This window comes from Colletotrichum graminicola (assembly GCF_000149035.1).
Source record: "Colletotrichum graminicola M1.001 genomic scaffold supercont1.34, whole genome shotgun sequence".
In the NCBI taxonomy this organism is placed as follows: domain Eukaryota; kingdom Fungi; phylum Ascomycota; class Sordariomycetes; order Glomerellales; family Glomerellaceae; genus Colletotrichum; species Colletotrichum graminicola.
The window spans coordinates 39416-64910 of record NW_007361038.1 but is presented as its reverse complement, the minus strand read 5'-3'; the positions used below and the strand labels follow the sequence as shown (position 1 = coordinate 64910).

At 56.8% G+C, this 25495-nt stretch overlaps 7 protein-coding genes across 7 annotated transcripts; 2 read left to right on the top strand and 5 right to left on the bottom strand.

The window, feature by feature from the left end:
• Nucleotides 1-2797: 2797 nt before the first annotated feature.
• GLRG_07808 (uncharacterized protein) lies at nt 2798-4138 on the top strand (the record flags this gene model as incomplete). Its single annotated transcript, XM_008098493.1, has 1 exon — nt 2798-4138. The coding sequence occupies one exon, from the start codon at nt 2798-2800 to the stop codon at nt 4136-4138; it is 1341 nt and encodes a 446-aa protein (XP_008096684.1).
• Nucleotides 4139-6074: 1936 nt separating this feature from the next.
• Nucleotides 6075-8851, bottom strand: GLRG_07807 (phosphoribosylaminoimidazole-succinocarboxamide synthase; the record flags this gene model as incomplete). The annotated part of the gene is made up of 2 exons (XM_008098492.1): nt 6075-8683; nt 8806-8851. The coding sequence occupies 2 exons, from the start codon at nt 8849-8851 to the stop codon at nt 6075-6077; spliced, it is 2655 nt and encodes an 884-aa protein (XP_008096683.1).
• A 2949-nt stretch (nt 8852-11800) lies between these two features.
• On the top strand, nt 11801-14096 carry GLRG_07806 (fungal specific transcription factor domain-containing protein; the record flags this gene model as incomplete). The annotated part of the gene is made up of 7 exons (XM_008098491.1): nt 11801-12023; nt 12086-12162; nt 12225-12821; nt 12879-13045; nt 13104-13295; nt 13354-13756; nt 14019-14096. 7 exons carry the CDS (start codon nt 11801-11803, stop codon nt 14094-14096), a joined length of 1737 nt encoding a protein of 578 aa, XP_008096682.1.
• A 671-nt stretch (nt 14097-14767) lies between these two features.
• GLRG_07805 (uncharacterized protein) lies at nt 14768-15136 on the bottom strand (the record flags this gene model as incomplete). The annotated part of the gene is made up of 1 exon (XM_008098490.1): nt 14768-15136. The coding sequence occupies one exon, from the start codon at nt 15134-15136 to the stop codon at nt 14768-14770; it is 369 nt and encodes a 122-aa protein (XP_008096681.1).
• Nucleotides 15137-16525: 1389 nt separating this feature from the next.
• GLRG_07804 (fasciclin domain-containing protein) lies at nt 16526-17914 on the bottom strand (the record flags this gene model as incomplete). The annotated part of the gene is made up of 2 exons (XM_008098489.1): nt 16526-17134; nt 17228-17914. 2 exons carry the CDS (start codon nt 17912-17914, stop codon nt 16526-16528), a joined length of 1296 nt encoding a protein of 431 aa, XP_008096680.1.
• A 716-nt stretch (nt 17915-18630) lies between these two features.
• On the bottom strand, nt 18631-20442 carry GLRG_07803 (uncharacterized protein; the record flags this gene model as incomplete). Its single annotated transcript, XM_008098488.1, has 2 exons — nt 18631-20109; nt 20203-20442. The coding sequence occupies 2 exons, from the start codon at nt 20440-20442 to the stop codon at nt 18631-18633; spliced, it is 1719 nt and encodes a 572-aa protein (XP_008096679.1).
• A 1339-nt stretch (nt 20443-21781) lies between these two features.
• GLRG_07802 (Pal1 cell morphology protein) lies at nt 21782-23268 on the bottom strand (the record flags this gene model as incomplete). Its single annotated transcript, XM_008098487.1, has 3 exons — nt 21782-22614; nt 22671-23097; nt 23218-23268. 3 exons carry the CDS (start codon nt 23266-23268, stop codon nt 21782-21784), a joined length of 1311 nt encoding a protein of 436 aa, XP_008096678.1.
• Between the last annotated feature and the right edge of the window lie 2227 nt (nt 23269-25495).

Genomic DNA, 25495 nt, shown 5'->3' with positions numbered 1-25495 from the left:
CGGCCATTACATCTCACGCACTCACAATGCGATGCGATCGGATCAAGTTGTACGGAGACTCTTGCCAATATCCCTTCAGAATTGCCTGCTGAGACGCGTTTGGTTCGACCAACTGCGGGTTCGGCTCGTCTGAAACAAGAACCACCACAATAACACATCGTACGGAGCAATTACGAGCTTCGTATACACGCACAACTGCTGTGTTATACTTGTGGAAAGGGGAAACACCACAGTCGCATTACAAGCCGATCGATCTTCCACGGCCCCTGCCACCTGAATCATCCAGACGGATGATGCATAAGAAGACGAGAAGAAGAAGGGAAAAAAAGTCGCTCACTTCTTCACAACCTCCCTTGCATGCTACGTCTCTCTCCACTCGTCCGTATATGTCCGGCAGCGCACAAAAACACCTAGAGCGCTCGCTGGACCATCCCTAGCCTGCAAGAAAAGCTCGGTATGCCAGGGGCGATCGTCCCCTGTCGATCGTTCAGTCACTGCTTCTCGCAATCCGATTGTTAGAGGTCGAAGAAATCCAGGGATTTCCATCTTGTCATGGGAAAGGTCTTTTCCAAGGGACAGCTTTTGCTCGAAGCCCTGAAACACCCGTCACACGCTTAGCTGAGGACGATCTCCCGCATCTTAGCATCCAGGGACCAAGACCCTCAAAGGGTTATGTCTCCTTCCTGGTGATGGTTCGAAGTTGTGCATTCGCTTGGTCAAGTGTTCTGCAACTCGCCTCGCTCCAAAACTCGTCTTTGAAGAATGACATACATGTCATGTTTTGGAATCCTGGACGCCGAATGCGGCTTTGACAGCATGGGGGCGCATGGAAAACGGCATGGCGTCCTCCGTCGCCTTGGTCAGAGTTGTTTTCCCGTTTACCGACATACCGACTGACCATCTAGATGCTAGGCAGCATCAGCCCCAACACACCAAGCAGCCAGTCGATCAGTCAAGCCATACATCAGCCCGTTTGTCTCAAGGTGGCGGCCGTTGCTTCGGAGCGCCGCATACCTGCGGGCCGTATGTTTTGATGTTGCTATTTGCAACGGTCCGCAGAACAAGATTGTCACCAAACAAACAGAGTCAGGGGGAACGTGCCTTCCGTCATCCACCCGCTGTGCTTATCAATTCTTTTCCTCCCTGCACTGAAATAACCCCCCTAAAGAAATTAGAAAAGGAGCTGCTCGCAGCCGAAACATCCACGAGTAAGCAGATCGAGATCGTGGTCGAAGCTCCGAAGGAGCAACATCACCCTGTCTTGCGGCTCGAACCACAACGAGATATTCCGTCTACGGATCGTGATCGTGGTCGTGGTCGTGGAGTCGAAGACCAAACGAACAGACAGGCTCGCCGAGGATGCCCTGTCTCACTTTTTACCGTTGCGACAACTTGCCCACAAGGGCAGATTGCTCGAAACTGGTTCACGCCGAATGTTTTGTAAGGATCGGGCTGCTTACCTGCCTCTTTTTCTTATGGCACCGCCCGTCAACGCAGAGAGTCCTAGCAGTCTAGGCCGGCCCTCACGACTTGATTATAGCGAACGCAGGTCGAGAAGGATCTCTGGAGCCACTGTGGCGCCATCGGCTCGGAGGGCAGAGTGCCGTCGCCGTGGAAGTGAGACAACCAAGAGGTCGACACATTCCAGGCCCGTGGTTCCCACATGAAAGTTTATCCCGCCTTGCTTTTTTCTGCACCCCTTCCGGCTATTATCCGAAAAGTCTGACAGCTGCAGAGAATCAGATCCAGCAGACTCTGACCCCTAATTTCTAAAAAGACCCTCGTTCTCTATTAAGGGACAAGTACTGGGGAGAGTAGGGGTCGTGGTTGAGGCTCTCCAAGTTGGCTTCTCCGCAGGGACGTGCCCTTTTCCTTGCTTCTTCCCAGAGCAGGTTGATCGACGCCATGCAATTCATGCATTCTCTTTTGCAAGAGGGCCGGTGATGAAGAGGAGATATCGTCATGGCTTGGGTATCTGATGAAGCTAACCCAAGAGAGTTTCCCATCCTCGTAACTGACGGACCAACGAGAGTTTATCAAAGCGCGTTTGCTGCCCCGAGCAATGTAGAGGCCCATGGTCATACCGTTTTGGGAAATCGTGCATTCCGCATGATGCGAAGGTTACCAGCGGGCAGCCTCCCATTCCCTCGAGAGCCGTCGAGGCGATCCATCGTCCGATGCGGACCGACTCCCCACAGTACACTGGCCACACCTCGCTCGCCTGCTCGCAAATACCCGTGATTGGCCCCCAATGTGTCTGCCACCGAGCATGCATATCCCACGAGGGATGGAGAGCCCCAGCTGAGGAATGTCTGAGGATTTGGAGGGGAGAGCCTTCTGGCCGTAATCAGCCACCGCAGTGGATTGCGAGTCCCGACCAGACCCAGAGCAAGGTGCCCAAGACACGATGCTGCATATTTGTGCGCTCATGTTGTTGCCCGCCGTTGGGTGCGAGGCATATGATTCGTGCGAGGCATATGATTCGTGCCGCTGGTAAACCATGACAGAGGAAGCATACATAAAATTTGTTTTGTGGCAGGGAGACGGCTGTTGTTCGCCGACGGCTACGTACCATGCCGTGCATATATCGTTGCCCCCCCCTCGTCCACCCCGTGGTCTTGTGCCCAATGTCTTTATCGTGACGTTAGCACCTTTAGAGTTCCAGATCCAGTACTGTTCGGAGCCGTCGTTGCAGGCGCTGACTGCAGCGATATCTGTTCCCCACGAGGACATGGTCGGTCACGCGCAAGAGCCTGATATCCCGAGGGCATCTCAAACATCATCTCGGCCGCCGAGCATGGAGCGTCAGACTAAGCTTGCGCACCTCAAGCTGGTCTCCAAGTACTACGGCTACGCCAACTTCTCGTACCCTAGAGGCGACGGCACTCCGACGAGGAACCCGTACAGGAGGGCCGGGCATACGTTTTCAACAGAGGACCTCTCCCAAGACTGCCCTAGCAAGCTATCACATCCAAGCACGCCGACAAGAAGAGACCGCACCTCCATCGGCTCACAAAGCTCAAACGGCTCAGCACCCAGCCTTATCGACGACCGGACCGACTCGGAGGTATCACTGGACGACGACTACCAGTACCATACCTCTGCCTCTCAGCTCTGGGACAGCTTCTGGCCTACTACTGAAGAGGGGCAGGCTCAGAAGACGCCCGAGAAGTCCAAGACTCGGTATCCGGCATTGATACCGTCGCCGCATATCCGGAGAGCCAAGAAGACGGGCTGCATCACCTATGACGACTGCCCTTTGCCACCGCGCCCTGTCGAGTATAATATCCAAGTCAAGCACACTCCATCACCAACCCCTCCTAGCAAAGAAAAGCCCGTGACTCTACCCCAGCCACACGCAGATATGAGGAGCTGCCAGGCCCCTCAAGCCTTGCAGAGTCCCGAGGACCCCGAAGGACCTCGCAGCCATCCGATAGCTCGCCGCACCGTTCGTGCCGTCCGTTCGTCCTACAGCATCTTCCCACGCACCCATCACCAGGCGCCGAGCTACCCTCCTCCGCCTCCCCCTCCTGCTTCACCACGCATGACTCCTTTTCCAAAACCACCAAGCTTGGCGAATCTCCGACGAGGTCATCGCCCACCGCCCATTAACCTTCATCCCATGCCCGCGGCCGCCTCAGCCGCCGCAGCCCCCCTCCACTCCCCCGCAACCGCGTCCCTCTTCTGTCCCCTCTCGTCGCCTCTCTACTCCCCCAACCCTTCCGACTACACCAGGCCTCACACTTCACATGGGAGCTACTACCCATCCACCTCGGACCTCACCCACCCGCGTTCCGCGCCGCTACCGCCGCCGTATACACCCACCCTAACCACGCCGTGCGGCACGGGCACGCCCAAGTCCTTCTTCGACTTCGACTCGGACTCGGAATCGGACGACTCGGAGCCCGAGCACGCCATCTCCCGCCTCGTCAAGACGCTGCACAAGCGCACCGCCAGCGAGACGCGGCGGAGCGGCAAGGCGGCGGCGGTGGCGGACGCGCAGCTGCGCCGGGCCCGCGCCGAGACGGAGGCCGAGAGGATCTGCGAAAACCAGATGCAGTTTGAGCGGCACAAGAGGTCCGGTGCCGTCTTCGGGCGCATGTTTGGGCGTGGGCACGGCAAGACGCCAAACATGTAAAGGCGACACGTGATGCACGCATGCATGCGTTGCCCCCATGTGTTCTCCCATCACTTGGCGCATTACGACTCGTACGGCCTAACGAACGAGAGGGAAGCGTGGGACTAGCCGGAGTATCTTGGTTTCCGACAGCGTAGCGGTCTTTTCGTTTCTTTTTTCTTTTCTTTTTTTCGTCCTTGTTTGTTGCTCTCGTGTCTATTCCTTTTGTTTTGTTGTTTCTTCTGTTTTACCGCGGTCCCGCTTCCCAGTATGATTTACGTGTCTCTTCTCCTTTTCCATGTATTTGATGGCCTTTTTCTTTTCTTTGACGCTTTTACGGGTTTTACCATTATCATTACTGCAATGCTATCAACGACGAGAAGAATCGCGGGAATTGGACCGGTGGGGAGGAGGATTTAGCCGGCAAGAGAAGGAAAGGGGGGAAGTGCAGCCCGCGGGGTTAGGTCGCAGTGGCGAAGGAGAGGGGGGGTAAGGCGGAGAGAGAGAGAGGGAAGAAAGATGGGCGTCAAGGGAGGGAGGAAATTGATGGTTCTGGTAAGGGAGAGGGGTGTTGACGAGTCAGACGGATCACAAATGTCAAAACAATGATCAACAGCAACACTGACGATACCTGGCGATGGAACCTCTCTTGGAACGAGTAAACAAAAAGGAGATGAGGCAACGGGTATTGGGGGTTGAAGGGGAGGGGACGAGTCGGAAGGGGGCCACGATGACGCGGCGCGAAGGCGGAAAAGTCAAAGTGTTGCTTTCCTCATGATGTTTGTTTTTTTATTTTTCTTATTCTCTCTATGTCTAGTCTACCAGGACTTACATGACGAGACGACTCATCATGAATACCAAGAAGGCGTGTCGGAAGACAACGATCAAGACGAGGGGCAGACAAAAAGGGAATTAGATAGAGCAACTTTAATGGCATGGCCGAATGAGGAACGAGGGAATTCACACGCTCACACGCACACACACGCACACGATATTTTGTTGACCAAAACCACGCCGTTGGGAAACCCTCACGGGGCAAAACATGCCGCCGCCACCGCCGCCGCCCTTGTCGCATTCCCTATGCGGGCAGTTGAGACTTTCTGGCGGGGGCGGATGTCGTCGCTCCGAGGCCAGACGACGGGTGGGGTTTCTCTTCTCCTTTCCTTCCGTCCCGGAATTCCAGTCAAAGTGCACTTGCACGTCATCCCATGTGAAAATAGGAAGGGGGGCAGGGGTGGCGGCCGGGCTCTAGGACTCGGCCGGGTTACCGGAGTGACGGCCGTCGGCGATATGCAGAGGGAGAGACGAAGGCACGGCACGGCGAGGTCGGATTTGTTGTACATCGTTTTTGTCACCCCCCCCCCCCCCCCTTTTTTTTTTCTTCTTCTTCCTTTTCTGAGAGACGAGAGAGGCCTGGCTGGACCAGGAACCTTTTCGGAACCCGAAAATTCCAGAGTGGCCGTCGCGAGGCGAGGGGAACCGAGAGGTCTAGAATGCGACGGAGACGCCAGTGTCCACTTGTATCGTTACCTCCCTCGATGAAGAGGGAAGGAAGGGGCAGTGTATCTATTGACAATGTATCTATTCGTCCCGCAGTTCGGGGAGGGAGAAGGCCGGCCAATAAACAACACCAGTTACAGTAAAAAAACAGAAGCAGAAATAAACTTTAATGCAAATGATGCGTGATCAATTTCACATCTGCCCCCGTCACATCATTATCGTACCATATCGTGTGAACACGTCTCATCTTCTTTCTTTCGTTCATTCGGTCTTCACATGTCGCGTAAATGCCCCCCGTGTTAAACGCCATGCCGATGCTAGATAAACCAATCCCCCCAAAACTCCTAGAAAATGACGGGGAGAGAGAGAGAGTGTGTGTGAAAGCTCTCAAGCAGCGAGGAAGCCGCGCAAACAAAATACGAACAGTAAAACTTTTTTCCGAATCGGTGATTCAGCATTAAATCATAAAAGGGCGCGACGGCGCCCTCTCGTGGAACGGCAGGCGCTCCGCGAAGTGTTTCTGCCTCCGGACGCCGAGCCGCCTCTCGTCGCGGCCGGGCCAGTACCCAAACATCCACGTGCTCTGCGCTGCCGTCTCCGTCGACCTGCGCCCCGCGCCGAGGTAGACGCGCAGCTTCTCGGCAGAACGAGGCGCGGCCTGGAACGCCGGGTCCATGGCGTTGTCCTCGTTGGCGAGGAAGGAGAAGACCTCGGCGGGGCAGGTGACGGCGTGCGGGAGGCGGTACTGGTTGCGCCCGACGAGCAGGGAAGCGAGACCGGCGAGGTAGAGGACGAGGAGGGCCAGGATGACGCCAAAAACAGGGACGCTGGGGTACATGCGGACGACCGAGGCGGTGGTGAGGGCCATGAAGAGGCCGCCGGCGAGAGCGGGGAGGAAGGCGAAGAGGGCGGCGAGAAGCGAGAGGGCGGCGACGCGCCAGTGGCCGTTGCGGATGGCGTGAAGAGTGGACTGGAGCGGCAGGCAGGCGGCGTAGTCGGCGAGGATGGAGCGGCCGGCCGGGGCACCATCCTTGGCATTGAGGTCGGCCCAGGGCTGGAGGATACGGACGTGCTGCTCGATGGACTGGAAGGCGAGGTAGAGGAGCAGGCCGATGAAGCTCGGGACGAAGCTGTAGAGGAAGTTGGCGGCGGAGAAGGCGGCGATGGTGGGGGCCACAGGGACGCCCGGCAGGAAGCCGGCGATAAGGCTGGTCCGGTTAAGGAAGGACACCACGAAGAGGGCGGCGAAGAGGACGGTGGCAGCGATAACGAAGAAAAGGACCTGGCCGGTGCGCAGGCACCATGGGAGATAGAGGGTCTGGATGTAGCCGTCGCGGCCCTCGTCGATGAGGTGCGAGGTCACGGACAGCCGGTCCGACTCGTTCTTGACGTCGTAGTGGTCCGAGGGCGTGTGTCCCTGGGAGTGCTCTGTGCCTAGGCCGTACCAGGGGGCCTCCTGGTTGTTGTTGTCCGTCATCCAGTAGCCGAGCCTATCGACAATGCGGTTCCGCAGGATCCTGCGCAGGGCGCTGCGGTTCTCAGCCACCTCCGACCCGCGGTAGGAATCGCGCGTGTTGCTCCTGCTAATCATGACGGACAGGTCGGCAATGGACCTCGGGTCCCAGACGAGCCCCGTCACGCGGTTGCGCCAGAAGAACGCCAACAGGACGACGGCGCCGATGACGAGGATATACAGGGCGACCAGCGTCCAGACGACACCCGGGACGGCGGACCAGTACCAGACCTCCTCGTTGAGGATGACGGTGAAGGATGCGCTCGCGAGGGGGATGGCGAAGGCGCCCAGCCACAGGATCGCCAAGGCCATCTTGACGTGGACGGGCCCGGCGAGGTGGGGGAGGAGGAAGGTCGTGGGGTACATGTTCTGGAAGAGGGCGTTTCGCCTCCGCAGGGGCTCGTCTTCGGACAGCGCTGCGAAAGGCAGGATGCGCAGCGTGGTGGCGGCGACGCACTGCGTGTAGACGAAGATGAGGGCGGCGACGATCTGCGGCAGGAGGCGGAACAAGAAGTACTTGGCGCTGTAGATGGTCTCGCCGTAAGTCAGCAGACCGGGCTGGATAGGCGAGTAGACGGCGGCGACGACGAGGCAAGCAGCCATGGCGACGCACATGACGACGAGGGCGGCCATGGAGGGTAGTCTGAGGATGGCGGGCAGGTAGGTAAGGCGGGGGAACATTGTGCGGTCCTCGTCGATGGTGTCGAGCTTGTTCATACCCGGGAACACGGTCTCCTTCTCGCTGATGGGCAGCCACTTAGGCGAGGACTCGCCGGTGGCGGGGCCCTGTTCCTGGTGGTGGTGGGGGTTGGCGGACTGGGGGGGTGACATGGAGAAGATGCGGGTGCCGAGGGACACGGAAGGACGGTCGGCGGCGTGGGACTGGGGCCGGGACTGACGGTGGAGCGAGTCCCGGGCGTGGCTTGGAACGGGGACGACAGGCGTGAAGCCGCTTTCGGGGTCGCCGCTGATGCGCTGGCTCGCGAGGTCGTCCGGGAGGTGGCCGGCGACGCGGTGGTAGCCGTCGTTTCCGGCAGCGGGAGAAGGCACGCTGGAGGGAGGAGAGAAGTTGTGGCCATGCTCCCGAGTCAGGGCCTCCAGAGCATAACGCAGGTAGGGGGTGTCGTCGACGCCGGGAGTGACGGAGCCGTTGGCGGCGATAGTGAGTTCATCGCGGAAGCCCTTGCTGCGGACGCGGTTCGTGATCTCGTCCACGGCGAGCTGGGCTTCGTTGAAGCGGACGGCAGGCGGTGAGACGTAAGGGTCCTCGGCGTCGAACATGTTACCGACGACGACTGGGGCAGGGAAGCTCTGGTTGGGGTAGTAGGGCTTCGCTTGTTGTTGTTGTTGTTGTTGTTGTTGTTGTTGCTGCTGTGAAGGTGGTGAGGGTGCACGGGGGACGAAGTCAGGCGGCGGGGAGATGGTTTGCTGGGGGTCCTCTAGATCATTCGCATAGTGTTGCCTGGTAGCGTGGTGAGGACGGAGAGTGTTTGGGGTGGACGACTGTTGTGATGGTGTCCTGGCAGACCAAAACTGAGGGGGATATTGACCGCCTGCGGGAAAGAGCGTCAGCAGGCACGAATCAGAAACGAGGAGTGACGATGATGGCGATGACTAGAGAAGGAGGGGAGTGTGGAAGAGTAGAAGAAAGCGTGTGGCGAGGAAGCGGACGTACGTTGTTCTTGGGCAAAAGAGTCGGGGCGGGCGTCGCGAGAATACATGACTCTGACTGACTCCTTGACCCTCGGTCTTTCAAGGGTTCTTTCAAGGGTTGTTCGTTGTTGGTGTGCGAGAATCTACCAGAGGCGGGCGTGTAAGCCTCCTCTCGGGATGAGGCAACAGAGTCAATTTGCGAGGGGGGCAGAGGGAGAAGAGAAGAGGTCGGAGATGTCTGCAATGGAACGGGTGATGCATCACACCAAAAAAAAAAAAAAAAAAAGAGGAGGGAGGGAAGACCATGCATCGTGGGTGGGTGGTAGTGCAGTTTTGCTGTTTAGGAGCATGGTACGAATTGCAAGTGGTTGGGGTTAGGAGTTTGCGACGGGCGACGGTGAATGGAGTCGGCGGTTGGCGGTGCGACGTGCGGGGTCTGGAAGCCAGAGGTTGGGAAGGCGGCACACGGCGCTTCTCCTTCCCAGCCACCGAGAAAACGCCCCACCAGGGGAGTAGGACCCTTGAAACCCGACCGGGCGCTAGGCCCCGTGGCGCCCCGGAGACAGGAACCAACGCCAAAAGGGGGACGACGATGGAACGAAAGGTAGGGGAAGACTCACCAAGTTTCTTTTTTTTTTTTTCCAATTCATCAGCCAAGGTACCGAGTTTGCATGAGAAGAGGAGAGAATGAGGTGTAGGCAGTTCATCCTGTCTTTGTATGTATCCTCGTCCGAGTCGCTGGGGGAAAAAAAGGTACGTATCCTGCAGTACAGCTGTCCTGCAGCCGCCTCCCAACCTAAAAGTGCCTGACACCACTCGCACCTGCTTCCCGGGTATGGCTATCCGTGTCCGTACTGTGCTGTGCCTGCCAAGTTGGCAATCGGCAGGAAGGAAGAACACCACCAAGAGAACGGAAGGAGGGCCCCACCAGCTGGCAGCAGACAGCCCCACACTTTCTGCCACATTGCGACAGGGTTGGGGTATGTGTGCTGCTTTCTCGGTGGCTGGGCCCGGCATGGGTTCCGGCCCCGTCCCGGCAGCTTTGGATATGCTCCTGCTTCTCCCCGACTTGTATCCGTACTCTGTACTACTTCCTATCTACCTCTGCCCTGCATGTGAAACCTGCTTCCTGGCTTGAGGATGAAAAAAAAAAAAACATCTAGCAATATCATCAAGTCTCTCTCTTCTTCTTCTTCCTCTTATTTCCCCCCCGTTTTTTTATCTCCTTCTTTAACCCCTGTTATTCAAGACTCTGGGGAAACGAGGCTAGTCGCTGTTAGCGTATATCCTGCGCAAAGAGTTGAGGGGCGCCCCTGATCACCCCGCCAACGCATGCTGAGGCTGACGCTGGAAGCTTACCGCCAGATGGCTTTTGAAAATATGAAACACGACAGCGCGGTCTGCTAGCTGTTGATGCTTAAGAAACACGAATATGGGATAGTTGGCGCACCTTTTTGAAGCATCGTCGGATACGTACGCCTCGGCGACCTGAGTAGAGCTTGTGTTGTCCGCCAATTCAACTTTATTGGGACCTGCTGGCAGAGACTCACGCAACTAAAACATGGTAAATATGGTACTATCTTACATCAAAAATCATCCAATGTCGGTGTTTGCTAGATTTTACGCGCTATTCGCTTCTTATCTAAACAATGATAACAATGCCCTTTTGAAAGAGGCTCGCTCTCGAGGCGCATAAGCGTAATAACATCATCCTTCGATCCCTGTCACGCCACTCGCCTTCATTACAATCATGGCAGACCGTCCTTTCACAGTACATCCAATCTTCATGGTATAACGGGAATAAAGGGATATGAAAGATTTCTAGCAGGTACAGCCAATCAAATATTTTCTGGATGCAACGGACACAGCGCGCTTGATATCTTTCTAGCAGCCGAGGGGCTGGCATGTATGCTGCTGGACGATGTGGACTTCAAGAGCACGAACATACCAAGCATCTTCGAAACCACATAAGCTAGACTTGACAACAAGCACCAAAACGTGCTAGAAGACTCGGGTGAAGTAGCATGTCGCGTAAGGCTCACGCTCATCTCCAACAAGGGCTTGTAGCTGTACTCTTAGTGCTCTATACCCGCGATATGTTCCGAGACTGTCGTTCAAGAAAAGAGACTATTACTGCTGCTGGTTGTAAGCTTAGTGAGTATAGGAGCAGCTAGCTGACGTGAATTACGTGCTGCAGTATGTGGCCTTGGCCTAGTCTCATTATTCTCTGCGGATGACTAGCATCTCGACAAGGAGGCTAGAGCCTCACCAGTGTCAAAGAGATAACCTGGTCTTATCTTATTCAGAGACCAACTAGAGCCAGGCTTATCGGCTACATTGGCAGATGGGAAGTTGGGTGATTGGTGGGGTTGCGTAGTCGGCAGTAACGGCATAAATATGTGCGGTCTGGCTGGCCCCATCTTATGAATCGGCATATTCCCCAGAAGTGCTTTCGTCTCCCCTCACCATCTGACGCCTGTTTCGCTGGCTACTTGGTGTATTGAGGAGAGCATCAAAGTCATTAGCACGAGTTGATACACACTCATAACCCATCCGTCATGGCAGCCTCGTCAATAGATGGCCGGGGTAACGACGAGATAATATCTACTCACGCTCCGGCTGGATGGAGAGACGACCAGAACCAAAGTACTGAAAAACAGCCAACATGCACTGAGCCGGCGTCAAAGGGAGAGACGCAGCCCTTCCAACAGTCCTCTCTCGATGCCGGAAGACGAGCATCTCGAGCGTAAGCGCCCATACACCCAGACGCATAAGCAACGGCGTATACCTGGTAAGTAGCTATAACTGTACTGATCTTTGTTCCAGTTGCAATGCCTGCCGCAAGGTGAAGGAGAAATGCGAAAACGGTCAACCCTGCCGGAGTTGTCGTCGCCTCCGACGACCATGCGAGTTTTCCCAGCTTCTCCAGAACACAGACAGGCAAGCCATACCTTGCCAAGTCTTGCCGAGGTCCTATCATGCTGAAAAGCGACCCAAGAAGGCGCTTGGAAAAGGACATGTCATCATATATTACCGAGCTTGAAAGCCGGGTCCAGTACCTCGAGTCTATAGTTAAGCACGAGCGTCCTGACCTGTCTCTGGACACGGAAGCCCTTCGCCAATATTACTACGCAAATCTGGCCGACAGCCCAGGCTCAACGAACGAGGCCAAGTTTCAAGCGGTGAGTAACGTCTGCAGCGAGGACTGTGAGCTGGAACCACGCGACCATCACACGGCCCGTAAGCAAGCAGCTGCTCCTTGGTTCCAAGATATTCGCGCTGGCCGGAACTGACCTCGATAGATTACTCCGGCGAGTTCTCGTACTGGGCTTTCTCCATGAAGGTCAAACGACATGCGCAAGCTCGTGGGTTCGCAAATGTAGGTTTGCAGCGGTCCGCTCACAGACCCAGGCTAAGTTTCTACATGAACTGACCAAGCAGAAGTCGCCCAGAAGCGATATGGTCCCGAGTCGTTGGAGGCCCTTGCGACAGCAACAGAGCGCTCAGGTCATCCGTACGGCAATTGCCAAGCTTCCACCTCGATTCGTCGCCTCCTACCTTTCCAGAGTCTTCTTCGCTTATGCGCAAAAGAACTTTTTCTTCGTCGAGAAGGAATGGTTCGATATTACGTATCAGGACCCGGGCGACCCTCGCGTCTTGGATGCATCCAAAATGTGCATCATTTTTGCCGTGCTTGCCACTGCAACGCAATACGCCCACATGGACTCGCCATCTAGTAGTAGCAAACGCCCATCCGGCGAGGGTGACGTCGGCAATTCGTTCTACGAGCGTGCCTTGAGACTGCTACCTGAAGTGATACAGTCGGCTTCTTTAGAAAGTGTACAGGCGGTTGCAATCCTCGGCTTCTACGCACAACCGTTGGACGGACCAGGGCTTTCGTACGTTTACTTCAGCTTAGCTACGAGGCTGGCTATACAGAATGGAGTGCACCGAAGGTACTCGGGCAGGAAGATGCCTCCAGTGACCATCGAGACGAGAAATCGTGTTTGGTGGACGGTTTACAGCATAGAGAAGTCCGTACCGTGCCATGTTCCGTGATCCGTCTCGTACGCCGACGGCAATGTCTACAGGAAGATTGCTATTTTCCACGGAAGACCCCCGTCAATACTCAGATCGGACGTCGACGCCGACTTGCCTCGTATAGCGCCTGATGTCATACCAGATGATGGACCGCTGCACATCGGTCGCATGGTTATCTGGATCAAACTCATTGAATATCTTGGTATATTCCTGGAACAAATGTACGCCCCCCGTACGCAATCGCGATTCCCTGCCGACTGACTAACATTTTGTGACCAGCTTGGCCTTGCGAAAAAAGTCTCCCACGGCAGATGCAGGGTTGGCCGTATTCCAGCTGGCTGCTATGAAGGCAGAGATGAAGGCTTACTGGGATACTATACCATGCGAAACCTTTGACGAGGACAGCATCAACAATAGGCAGGCAGCGCGATCTTCCGTCCACCTTCGGCTCCTCTATTGTCTAATAAGGATGTTTGTCGGGCGTCCATTCCTTATTTCTAAAAAGGACAGCCCCCCCCCCCCCCCCCAGGAGTGGCAATACTGCCATTATCCAGCCGTCCGGTTCGGGAGTGAGCCCGGCACAGGCAGAGCCATACGAGATGACCGATGATGGTTCTGGGATCATGAGCGCCTCTGAACACTCTCTGGTCGAAGACAGTATTGATGCAGCCCGTGAAGCTGTGGCGCTCTGCTGGGGACTATACAAGGGGGAAGACGGCCTGTCGAAGGGGTCTTTCATCGAACACAACTCGTGCCGCGCATCCCTGCTTGTGTTGATTGCCTATTCAATCCAGAACAGGGATGCCACTTTTCGAAGCCTGGTGCAGCAAGGCCTTCAGATGGTGCGCCATCTCTCTGATATGTGCGATCTGGCACGGGAAGAAACATCTCTCCTCGAGGACCTGAATGAAGCACTTACCTATTTGGTCCCCGTAAGATTCAGACATTTCCAAAACCAGAACGGACTCGGTCCCGACCTTGTCCCATCGCCTGGGGAAATCCCTAATTACAACTCGTTTAAGAGGTGGCTAGCAGGTTTGCATAGAAGCGATCCTGGACGACCACGCGATGGTGTAAGCAGGACACCCGCTCTGAGATAATTCATCTGCGGCTGCTAATACCCCATCGGTCTAAGGTGCGACAGATGAACACGGATGGTTTTCCTAATATCATGACCGATTCCACAACCGCTAGTTCGAGGCCACCAATGGAGAGCCCGACCACGAACTTTCCCGGCACATCTCAGGAGGCAAACTTTGCCGCAACGGTTGATGACCCGCAGCCACCGTTCTGTGCTTCGCAAGACATTGATTGGATGGATCATGCAAGCCTCATACGACCAAAGTTTTGAGCCCTTCTTCTCCCTGTCCGATACGGACATGCAGCTCTTGGGGATTTAGCGACCAGATAACACTAGCAGCCCCAAAAGAGCTCAACTTCCGACAGCTCGGGCCTATAGTAACGACTATTTGTCATCTATCAGCTGCAAACATTCGACGCCAGTTACTCTTTAGACGAACCCGAGAGCCTCTGTTGTATGTGCGTAGGACCACCCCAGGCAAAGCCCTAGCTTTCTAAGTGTGTCCATCTTCTGAGGGTTAGAGAATGGCCGACTTCGAGCCGGCCAAGAGCCGTATACAGAGCAATCCTCAGTCCACAGCTTCGGCTCGCTTTGACCTGTCCAGGCACTCCCCGCTGCGTCTCTGGCTCCCTTGCGAGCAAGAAGATCACGCTCCGCCTTGGTGATGGTAGTTCTTTGGGCGCCAGCTTGAGGTAGTACCAAGGCATCAGAATGTCACAGATGGCGGCGGAGCCAGCCAATGCGGCGACGGTGGCAAACCCCACAGTGTAGTTGGAGCTCTGGGAGCTAGGCCATATCCTGGCCCCCCAGAACGAGGCGAGAGTGCCGCACGAGTTGACATAATCAATGGCGACGGGGGGTTTCATTCGAACAGGCTAAAGGTGTTGGTGGTCCAGTTGGACATCTGTGAAACGGCGGCGAAGATGCCGCCAATGTAGAAACACAGCATGGCGTAGCGCACCTGGTCGTTACGGCCTGTTAGGCAGACGACGCAAGCCGCCATGCAGACCGACATGCAGATGATGATATGGGCGCGGTGGGCGGAGTATCGGTCCGACGCGTAAGAGGCCAAGACCATGAGGACGGCGCCGCTTGCCCAGATCGGCACCGTCGTCCACTGGGCCGAGACCGAGGTATAACCCATGTTCCTCAGCACGACGGGGATGAAGTAGATAAGGTAGGCAGGTGTCTGGTCAACTACATACAGAAATGCAAAGGGGTAGATACGCATATCGGCCGTCGAGCCTCTGGATCACGGAGCCGGCCATAATGCCCCCCTAGTGCGGGTGACACGCAGCCCGAGTTGTAGAAGAGGGCGAAGCGCTTGCTAAGCTCGGCTTTCGTATACCAACAGCTTAGTAGATAGAGACAGCCTGGAAATAGGCCGGCCTCGATGCAGCCTAGGAAGAAATGCGTAACCAGCATGTGCGAGTGGTCCTTGGCGACCGACGTAGCGCAGACGATACCGCCCCACGCGAGCACGTTCCCCAGGCAGGTAGAGCGGTGGGCGCAGCTTGTATAGCAACAGGTTGAACGGGACCCGAGGAGGAGGTAGCCGATGAAGAAGATGGTAACGAGCATGGAGTAGTCAACATCTCTCACGAGCCAGTATAAGCTTGCGAGCGCGGAGCGAGAGAGTTGCGGTTGTCTCAGTGGCGGATAGCTGCCCGGGTCCACGTCGTTGAACTCAATCTCCCGAGATGTGGCTGACAGGAAGCCTAGCAATCCATGGAGCTGCAGGGGGCGTAAGAGGCTGATATACCTCAGATTGGTTTCTAACTAGGGTTGTGACTGTGTATATTGGTATCGTCTGGGATGTAGTTCCGGATAAGGGCAGTCGCATACACGGTTAGCACTTTAGACAGATAGATAGCGAGACGGCGAGACGGTTGAATGAGGCAGTTAGACTCATTAGCTAACATCAGGGGTTTATATTACCTCCATCCCAGGAGGTACTCTTAACCTCTATAATCTGGTAATTGACATGGTAGATACTTTGCTATGTCTATAGAGTTTCTTTCAACCCGTGTATTGCGTTGAGCACTTAGAACAGCACTGAGCGTGGTGCTTTTACTGTGTTTTCATGACTGTCTATGGTTAATATTGTGTACATGTGTAATCTCAAGATAGCCCGTCTTGTATCAGTACCTCGGTTGTGCTTCATCTCCCTGGCAGCTGCAGAACCCGAACTAGTCTGCTACGCCGAGCCGATAAACAATGACAGATGGACGGAGACCATGACGGTAGAAACATCAGTGGATGTTAACGCAACCTAGGTCCGGTGAGGTTAGATTACATTCTGTGGACCCGGCCCGGGTCCGCAAAGCAGGAGATACGGCGATGCGGAGGTGCCTGCATCTGCCGGATCAGATGTAACGGAGGACGACTTTTGATAGTCACTTGTGCCAAAGGTTTCGGCCCGCCACGTTCCGTAGAGTTGCGAAGCAGCACAGCATGGTTCTGGACGTCGTGATCTCAGGCGTTGAAGGCCTTTGGGTCTCGGCCGACATCATGCATCATTATCATAGGAAAGCCAGATCCCACCAGTTTGTCACCCTCTTTCTCTCTCTTACACAAAAAAAGGACCAACTTCCCTCCGCGATCCACGCCCCTCGCATCCCTACAGCTCCTCGCTCCCGGCCCCGTCCCCGCCCTCCACGTACCGGCCTAGCCGCCTTTTGAGCCCCTGCACGCTGATCCGGCCCTCGTCCGCGGCCTCGTCCCCGTCTGCCGTTCCCCGGATCGGCGGGAGAAGAACCCCGTCCAGCACATGCACAACCCCGTCCCGCGCCGGCACGTCCCCCACCGAGACCGCCGCCCCGTTCACCCTCGCCGTCCGCGACCCGTCCCGCCCGCCAAAGTCAACCGAGACGTCCTCTCCCCCGAGCAGCGTCCCGACCCGCCGCCGGCGTCTCTCCTCCCCGTCGTCCGTGTACAGCACCTCCTCGGCGACGTGGTACCGCACTAGCGCCCTCAGATATGCCCTCCCCGCCCGGGAAAGCAGAAACCCCCGCGCCTCCGCGCCCAGCTTCTCCTCCCACGCCTCGTCCGACGGCGCGAAGAGCGTCACCCCCCGCCCGCGCCCGCGCATCTCCTCGGCCACCCTGGTCTCACGCAACGCCCGCGAAAACGTCCCCAGCCGCCCGGCCAGCGAGCCGACGAGCGCGGCGCACCGCGGCGGGGGCACCAGGACGCTGTCGATGAAGTGAACGACCCCGTTCCTCCCATTCTGCGTTGAAAAAGAAGAAGAAGAAAAGCATCAGCACAAAGGATTCTCGCACTTGAAGAATAGGAGAATATAACAAAGAAAAATAAAACTCACAGATTCGGAACCGACGACCCGTCCGTAAAAGTTCACTTCGGCCCCGGCCCTTCCCGCCGCGACCCTCACCCTCTGCTGCCGCCCGCCGAGCTCGCCCTCCGCGAGGACGGTCGGCAACGTTCCGCTCGCCTTGCCCAGCTCGTCGGCCGAGCGCCGCCCCTCGAGGACGTGGTACTCGAGCATCGCCCCCAGCAGCGCCCCCTCGCTCCTCTCGAAACCCTTGAGCTCGCGGAACGCCGCGTCGGTCGGCGCCAAGACCGTGAAGACCCCCGCTTCCTCGTCGTCGTCGCCGTCGCACATGTCCCGGAGCCGGGCGTGCGACTCCAAGAGCTGTGCAAAGTACGTGGCCTGACCGCTCTGCCGGATAATCTCGAAGACGCTCCTGTTTGCAGACGGGCCGGTCCTCTCCCTTTGACCACGCGTCGTCGGGACATCTTGTGCGAGCTGTAGGGCCCCGGTCACGGCCTCAACCGCGGCTGCTGCCCCAGAGCCGTCGTGGTACTCTGGCACCCTCCTCCCCGTCTGCACGACGGCGTCGGCAGCGTTCAACGCCGCTCGGCCCAGATGACTGATCGCGCTGTCAAGCGTGCTCGGGACGCCGTGTCGCATCGACACCTGCGGCCTCGGCGCATCCGCCGGGAGTGCCCCAGCAGCAGCCGCCAACGGTAAAAGACGGCTCGGCTTCATGACCTCGGCTTTCTCTGGACTCGGCTTTCTCTGGACTCGGTATCGGATACCCAAGGCGTAGAAGAAGAAGAAGAAGAAGAAGAAGCGCGGACGTGGCCCAAGGGCTTCGTGGCGAGACTGCGTCGTAGTGTCGTGGAGGCGTCAAAGCAAACGCGTACTCGACGTCCCGTGGAAGCAGGGAGAGAGAGAGAGAGAGAGAGAGAGAGAGCCTTAATTCCGTTTCTTGGATACTAGGACAGGACGGGCTTTGCAAACGGCTCAAAAGAGCCGAAGACGTCTGGTTTTGGTTGCAGAAACTGTAGCAAAGTTCTTTTTCACTGTTTCTCTCAGATTGAAACATACGGATGGACCTTTTTTGGGATGGAGTCATAGAGGTTCTCCCGGGGGGGGGGGGGGGCTATGGGCCATCAGGGTCCGCATCACCGGGGAGCGACTTTGCACCGCAGCACGCAGCTCTCGCGTTCCGGATTGAACGACTCGTTCCACATTGTTCTTGGTATTCATAATTGTCAGACGCCCTGGCTGGACGGGAGGCTCTTTGGAGCAGTGTATTTGTGGCCGCCGGGACAACAAGGTGGCTGTCAGCTGCCCCGAGGGCATCGTCGCCCTCTCCGGCGTCGCCAAGAAACGAGGTATGCCGTCTTTCCTCTTGCCTGACTTCGACATCGAACCCATCCCGCCGTCAATGACTTTTCGTCCCGGAGACGCCAGAGTTTTCAGTCACATTCTGTGTTGTGTGAAAGGCCTCCTCCCCTAACCTCAGACCCTCGGGCGTTCTGCTCTGCCACCTCGAACGCGTCCACCACCCTCCCGCCCTTGACATCGACGGCGGCCCACCTCTGCTCCCTCCCCTTCCGTACTTTTACCGTACTGTTGAGGATATCCCCCTCCCAGACGCCGAGCTCGTCCAGCAGAACCTCTATTACCCAGACATATCTCGCACCGCCCTTGAATCCTCCATTCTCCCCGCCGACCCCGGGCCCAGGCGCGAGGGCATAAATCTTCTCGACGTCCTCCTTGTTCCTCGGGACCCTCGTGCACAAGAGATGCAGATCGAGAAGCTGCGAAAACACCAGCCCAAAGGTCGGTCTGTTCCGCCTCGACGCCGCCTGGTTGCCGCCGTAACCTGTAGAATTCAGCGGGGGCGGGTTGAATATCGACCGTAGGGTCGGATCGAGCGGCTTGTTGCTTCTGCTACCACCGGCACCTCCGCCGTAGTTCAGGGGCGGCGGCGGGCCGTCTTGGTGGTCCGCAGGCCTCGACGCCGACGTCGGCGCCTCTTTGGAAGAGCTCGTGCCGTTTAGCAACATGATTAGTGGGCTGCTCGGCAGGTTCCTCGCCAGGTACCGTAGATGTGTGGAGAGGACCTGCAACGAGTGATGCGCGGACTGCCGGTTGTGGCGTGTGAAGAGGGCCGTCATGAGGCTTTGGAAGTGTGTGATGAGGATGATATCTGGCGGTCCCGGCTCGTTCGGTTGCTCTTCTGGCGTTTTATTCTCAGCCTGCTCCTGCGGTACCTGATGAATCTCCTCTCGCGTCTCGTCTTGAATTTCTTCCTGGGTGTCCTCGTGATGTGAGTCCTGCGAGGCCGGCTTCTCAGGGGAGTCTGCCGCGTACGGAGTTGGGGACCGAATGGAAGAAGGCGGTGACGACAACTCACTCGATAGCGACAGGGCGTCCTCCTCGTCGCTATCCGCAATCTCTGTCCTCGTGGGTTTGGCCGGTTTGAGCTCCGGTAGCACTATCCCCTCAGGTTGTTCCTCCGGCGCCGAGTGCCTAGGCAAATCCGGCAAAGGCTCTGGGACTCGCACAACCTCTCCCATGTCCTCTTTGCCTCCCCCCCTTTCCCCTCTCTGCTCCTGGTCAGGTTGCTGCTGCTGCTCATGAGGAACCGGCGATGTCTGCGAAGTCACACTCCCGGTGGGAATGTAAAAGTCGCCCAAAACCTCCCACAGGCCCTCGAGATCAAAGACCCTCGACACGGAGACCCTCTCCAGACAGCTCCTCAGCTTGCTCTTCACCTCTGCTTCGGCCGTTCCGCGCGCCCTGAGCTCCGCCCTGATCGCATCCCTCAGTGTCGGGAGGACAGTGGCAGGCGGCTGCGTCGTGACAACCATCGCCCTCGCGTCCTTTTCTTTGGATGTGTCGCCGCCACCCTCCTCGCACAGCGTGCTGGCCAACGACTGCAATGATATCTGACGAAGAGGCGGTAAGTCAGTCATCACACGCGCACACATTCCCGCTTCCTTCCCTCTCCCTCCCCCGCGTAACTACAGGCAGCAACTCACAAGAAGCCCCATCTGATCGCTCTCGGAACTGATCCCGACAACAGTCCCCCTCTCAAACCCACCCACAAGAACCTCTTCGTCCATCTCACGACACCCAACCCTCAGAGGTCCCCTCTCCTTGGCCGCATCGCGTCGCTTTGTCTCTCGGCTGCACAGGACTGCCGCGGAGATCGGCTCCAGCGCAAAGTGTGAGCTTGCCTGCGAGCCGCAGAAGACCTCACCGGCGGCCGCGTTGGCCATGAGAGTCCGTTTCTAGGCTCTCCCTTCTGTGGGGGCTTACTGACTCAGCGCAGCCCCTGCCGTCTGTACAAGTAGGAAGAAAAAGCCAACAATATTGTCAGGGCATGTCATCTCTCTCACGCCATCTTGAGTCTCGGCTATGTGGTCAAACTGAGGGCGTGTATGCCCATGCGAATTGGAGAAAGCTAGCAGGGGGCAGGAGGTTATCGCCAAGTCACGTGATGAAGACTTTTGTAGTGTATCCGTAAACTACACTGCCTTCCGTACCTAGCCAGGTACCTAGGTCCGGGCTCAGGGGGGAGCTGGGATTAATCCTCCCGCCTGAATCTCGATCCAGTCTCGGCGCTCTGGGCCAACAGGCATAGCACATGGCCCCGCCCCTCTGGAGGAGATGATTAGTCATTAGTCCAATGACATCATCCCTCTTATCTTGCATGAATATTACCCGACCTTGCTCCATGCTCAGTGTAGCCACCCGGATTTCGCAAAAAGGAAACCTTGCCAAGTCGTCCCTACCTGTTTGTGTTTGGCCTACGGAGTATTTCTGCCTCAATGAGCTGTCCCTTGTTCCAAAAATATCCTGCACACCTGTGCCATCAGGGGCAGCACCAGGAGCAAAGGGTACACAACAATATCAACAAACACTACTTCTGCTCTACTGTGCTATGCTGCCTGTGCTATGCTATGCTGTGCTGTGCTGTATTGGTCCTTCTGGGGCCTGATAGTTTCCATTTTTTTCACTAAAGCTAATTCATAACAATCTGCCAACGGACTGTTGACTGCCTGCCTGCTCTATGCATTTCCCATGTGTAATGTGGCCTCCCTCGGCTAATGGAGTACTTGTTGCAAAACCAGGCAGAATAGGAGGCTTGTTCCCCCCCCCCAAAAGAAATAACATTATTCACGAGAAAGGTATCGCCTGCGAGGCCCAGACGCACATATGTGCAACTGTTCCCCGCCCCAACAACCGTGATCCTTCTTGTCACAGCTAACTTCCCCTATAGCCCACCCCAAAACCACTTCAAAAACCTTTATTTATACCCTTCCTTCTTGGTCGATCCAGAATTCGGTATTGACCAAGCGTGGTCGCTGCCTTTGTCGCATCAGATTAACCTGACGTGTGCAATGTGACCTGCTCGGTGTAATATGGCCTCACATCGTCAGATGGTTGGCTTTTGGGTGCTCCAAGGATCCCTGCCATAGCTGACTGCCTTGCCGTACGGCGATTCAAAGAAAATAATGACCGTCTCCTGGTGATACGTTGCTGGCACCGGCAACCAGATATCCTACACTTCGGCCCAATGAGCTCGTGTCCAGATTCCTATGTTCTGCGTCTCCACTAGGCGGCAGTTCCAGGCGCCGGGGGTGGTGGTACCATAACGTCCGAAGCTTGACGTTTTCGGCCGCCACCCTTCAGACTCTTGACTCTGGCTAGAAAGCCACCAGAAGGCTTGCTAGGTCCCTCCTCGGTAGGTGAGGTAACGTCAGACGTAGCACGGCGCTCGAGGCCGTTAGCAGAGCCCCGTCGAGGAACTGGCGGTGGGGTACCAGGCGACTTGGCGTCGTTTCGTCGGACCGAAATCGTCTCTGTCTCCTTTCCGTACTCTGAAAAGAAGGGGTTCCGCTCGCCCGTGTACGAGACGCTAGTGGCAGGGCCGTGGCCGTCAGGCGATCTGCGTGAAGTGTAGGCACCTTCGGGGTTGGTGATGCGGCCAGAAGGACCGTACTCGCGCGGCTCTCGCTTGATGCCACGGATACGCTGGGCAATTGACTTGCTGCGTCCGAGACCCTCGGCAGCAGTCTGTTGAGCTTGCTCAGCCTGAGTGCGCTGGATTGCGGCACGGGCTGCAGGAGTACCTTCGAGGAACGTCGAGGCGCCGAGACCCAACGACTCCTCGCCGTACACGATAGAGCCGCGGGATCTGGGGTCGAACACAGCCGGGTCGATCTTCCGCTCGGCGTTTCGCGCGGCGGCGGTGGCATAATCAGCAGAGGCGTCGCCATCGTTGTTGCCCAAGAAAGTGGCGTGATCGGGACGCTTGTTAAGCGGACCGGAGCCGCCGAGCGACATGTTCAGCGAGTCTTTGGCGAAGGCGTGCATCGGTGCGCGTCGACTGCCCTTGCGGTTGCGGTGCGGGTTGGCCGCATCGAAGGGCCCGTCGTGATGGAATACTGTGCTCGTCAGCATCAAAGAGCGACCGGGCGGGGGTGATTTGAGAAAAACGTACATCCTGTGCCGTAGATACTGGTGGCGTCCAATTGATCAATGATGTCAAGCCTGCGACTGGGCTTCTTGGGGTCCTTATCCTTTCCTTCCCGGGCGCGGCGCTCTCTCTCACGACGTCGGGCTTCCTTTGCCTTCTTCTCTTCCTCGGTGAGGGGCTTTTCAACGTCAATCAGGACAGACGAGTCCGAGTTCCTACGCGGTCGACGTTCCCGAGGTCGACGTGGAGGCGATGCCTGTGACCCAGACGGTCGGGGAGGTCCACCGTTGCTGCCTTGGAGACGTCGCTGTCTCATGGCCTCTTCCTGGGATCTCGACGGGCGGTGTCCAGGTGGCGGAGGGCCGCGGCGGCCAGGCTGGTCAGGACGGTTCGTCGAAGATGGACCTCCACTGGGGCGCGATTGCTTTTGATCGTCGATAGTCAGGCTGTCCTGTTGGATAGAATAGTCAGCAAACCGCAAGCCCTCCAAGCCAGTACGCACGGCGGCGATCGACGGGCGACTCAAAGGCACATTCGCGCCGTCTCAACTGAGATGATCGGGAACACGTACAAACAGCTCCTCGGCGGTGGGCGAGGCCTTGGGGTCAAGTGTTGGTGCCATGTTGTCTACTCGGATCAGGTTTGGTTGACTAGACGAGTATGATGGATCGAGGAATGGGTTGCGCGAGACAGGTCGAGGGGGAGGGTCGTCAAAAGGCGAAGCGGGCGAGGTGGTATTGCTATAGGTAGGGCCGGACAGGAGTGGGGAGGCAGCACGGTTGCGAAAGGGGTTGTTGGATGAGAGATTAAGCGTCAAGCCAGAACCGGCGGACCTGCTAGGTTGATGGCCTGTTCCAAGGAAGTTAAGTCAGCAACTCGATAGGAGAGAGACATAGGCAAAGACGGCCACCCCGTGCATGCGAATGACGGCGAGGGGGGGAAGGGATGTGAAACATGAGGGAAGTATACATGACACAGCAGGTTCGACAACTGAGTGGAGCGGGTGCCGTGCTTGCGTTTGCTTGGGCGGCAGTGCAATCAGTGAAATGGGCGGCTCTCTTCCCGTTGGACAAGGCCAAAGTCAAAGGGGTGATAAACCCAGGAAGATGGTGGCAGGCATGGAAAGGGGGTGTGGGAAGATGGTGGGAAGTCAAGAAAGATACGACATGCCAGTGCATATCCGTATCAGTGCTCGATGCTTGGCTTACCTGGCTGTGCTGATTGTGCAGTCGACATTTTGGCTGTAGTTTGGGATGAGTGGGATGGTGTGGTACACCCCCGTCTTGCCGTGACGTGAGGAAGGGAAAATGGATAATGATGATGGGCGGGCGCGTAGTATTGGAAGTCAAGAGATCGGCCCGTTTTTCGCAAGAAGGGCAGCTAGCCGACCGATTTGATCAGGTAGTGACGAGCGTTGCTGGCGAACTTGATTTTCTTTGGTTGCTAAATGGCCGTTGCTAGCGTCATACCTCGCTGCATGGACGCCGAACGCAGCGAGGAACGGTTTTTTTGTTTGGGGCGGCGGGCGGGCGGGGGCCGCTTGACGGTTCCTGGGCCAGGGGCTGTGGGATGGTTGCGGTGTATGAACAAGCAAGTCGCGGTAGATGGACGACGATGGGTTGGGGGGGAGGGGGGGGGCCTGGAGGGCTCAAGCTGGGTGAGCGTGGGTCGTGGAGTGAAGGTACCGATGGTGGGTGGAGGCAGGGGAAAAAAGGGGTGAGTTGAGCCGACCGGAGGTAATATCGAGGAATCTCGACAATAATCGGGAATGCGCGTCTGTTTAGGCTGCTACACTTCGTCCTGCTTTGGCCAATGTCAGTTCAAAATAACCCGCTGGCTTTTGGTTTGGGTTGAGTCGACGGAGTGGGGGCTAATGGGAATATCGGGCTTGGGGCCAATTCAGGGGGAAATTTGGTGTGCTGGGAAGTGAATGATTTGGCTTGGAATTCTGGGTGGTAGAATGGTGGATCAGGGTCCACGGAGCAGCGGGCGAGGTTGAAGAAGGGGTTTGGCTGCTTGGTTTTGGACAGGACTGGGGATCGGGGATTTGCGAAAGGATGGCGGTGGACAACGTCGTTGAATGGACGAACGGGGGGCTACCAGCAAGGCCAAGCAGCAGCAGCAGCAGCAGCAGCAGCAGTAGCAGCGGAAGAAGAGTGGGCCGAAAAGGGAACCTGCAGACTCACTCACCCTTGACTGAGATATGTCGTTTGCCTTTTTTTTTCTCTTTAAACTTTCTTTTTGGCAAACTACCGCGTCTTTGCGCCCAGGATTGCGGGAAAACGTCGTCCCTTTTTCTCTCAGGAGGGGCGATTAGGCTGATTGATATGGTATTGCTCCGGACTCCAAGGCTATGGAATAGTGACACTCCGAGAAGGATCCAAAGTGCCGCCGCAATAATGGTGTTTGGCAGCTTGTGCACTCGTTAGATAGGCAAGTGTATTGCGCGTGTAACAAGGGCTCTGTGCGACTGCAACACGGACCGGGTCGACCCAACTTCTTGGTCGCTTTGATCAGGTCAAGTCGGACGGAGGACCCAACGGGATTGCGTCGTGGATAGGCAGGCGGCCGTGTTGCCAACTTTTTGTTTTTTTATGTCTCGGTACCAGCGAGGAGTGGCTGGGATGGGCTGGCGTGTCGGAGATGTTTCGTTCGAACTGGTTCTTTTCTCCCTTGTCGACTCCGAGCGTGTCAATGGCCTGTGCCGTATTCCCTTTCTTGGCCAAAGTGACGGTGTTTCTCCTGAGCGGTGCCTGTCGGTAAAGAACGTGCTTTGTGTGTTAATTGGATCAATGGCCCTGTCGCTGTTGCTAGTCGTGTTTGGATGCTTAGAGAATGCGGGACGGTTT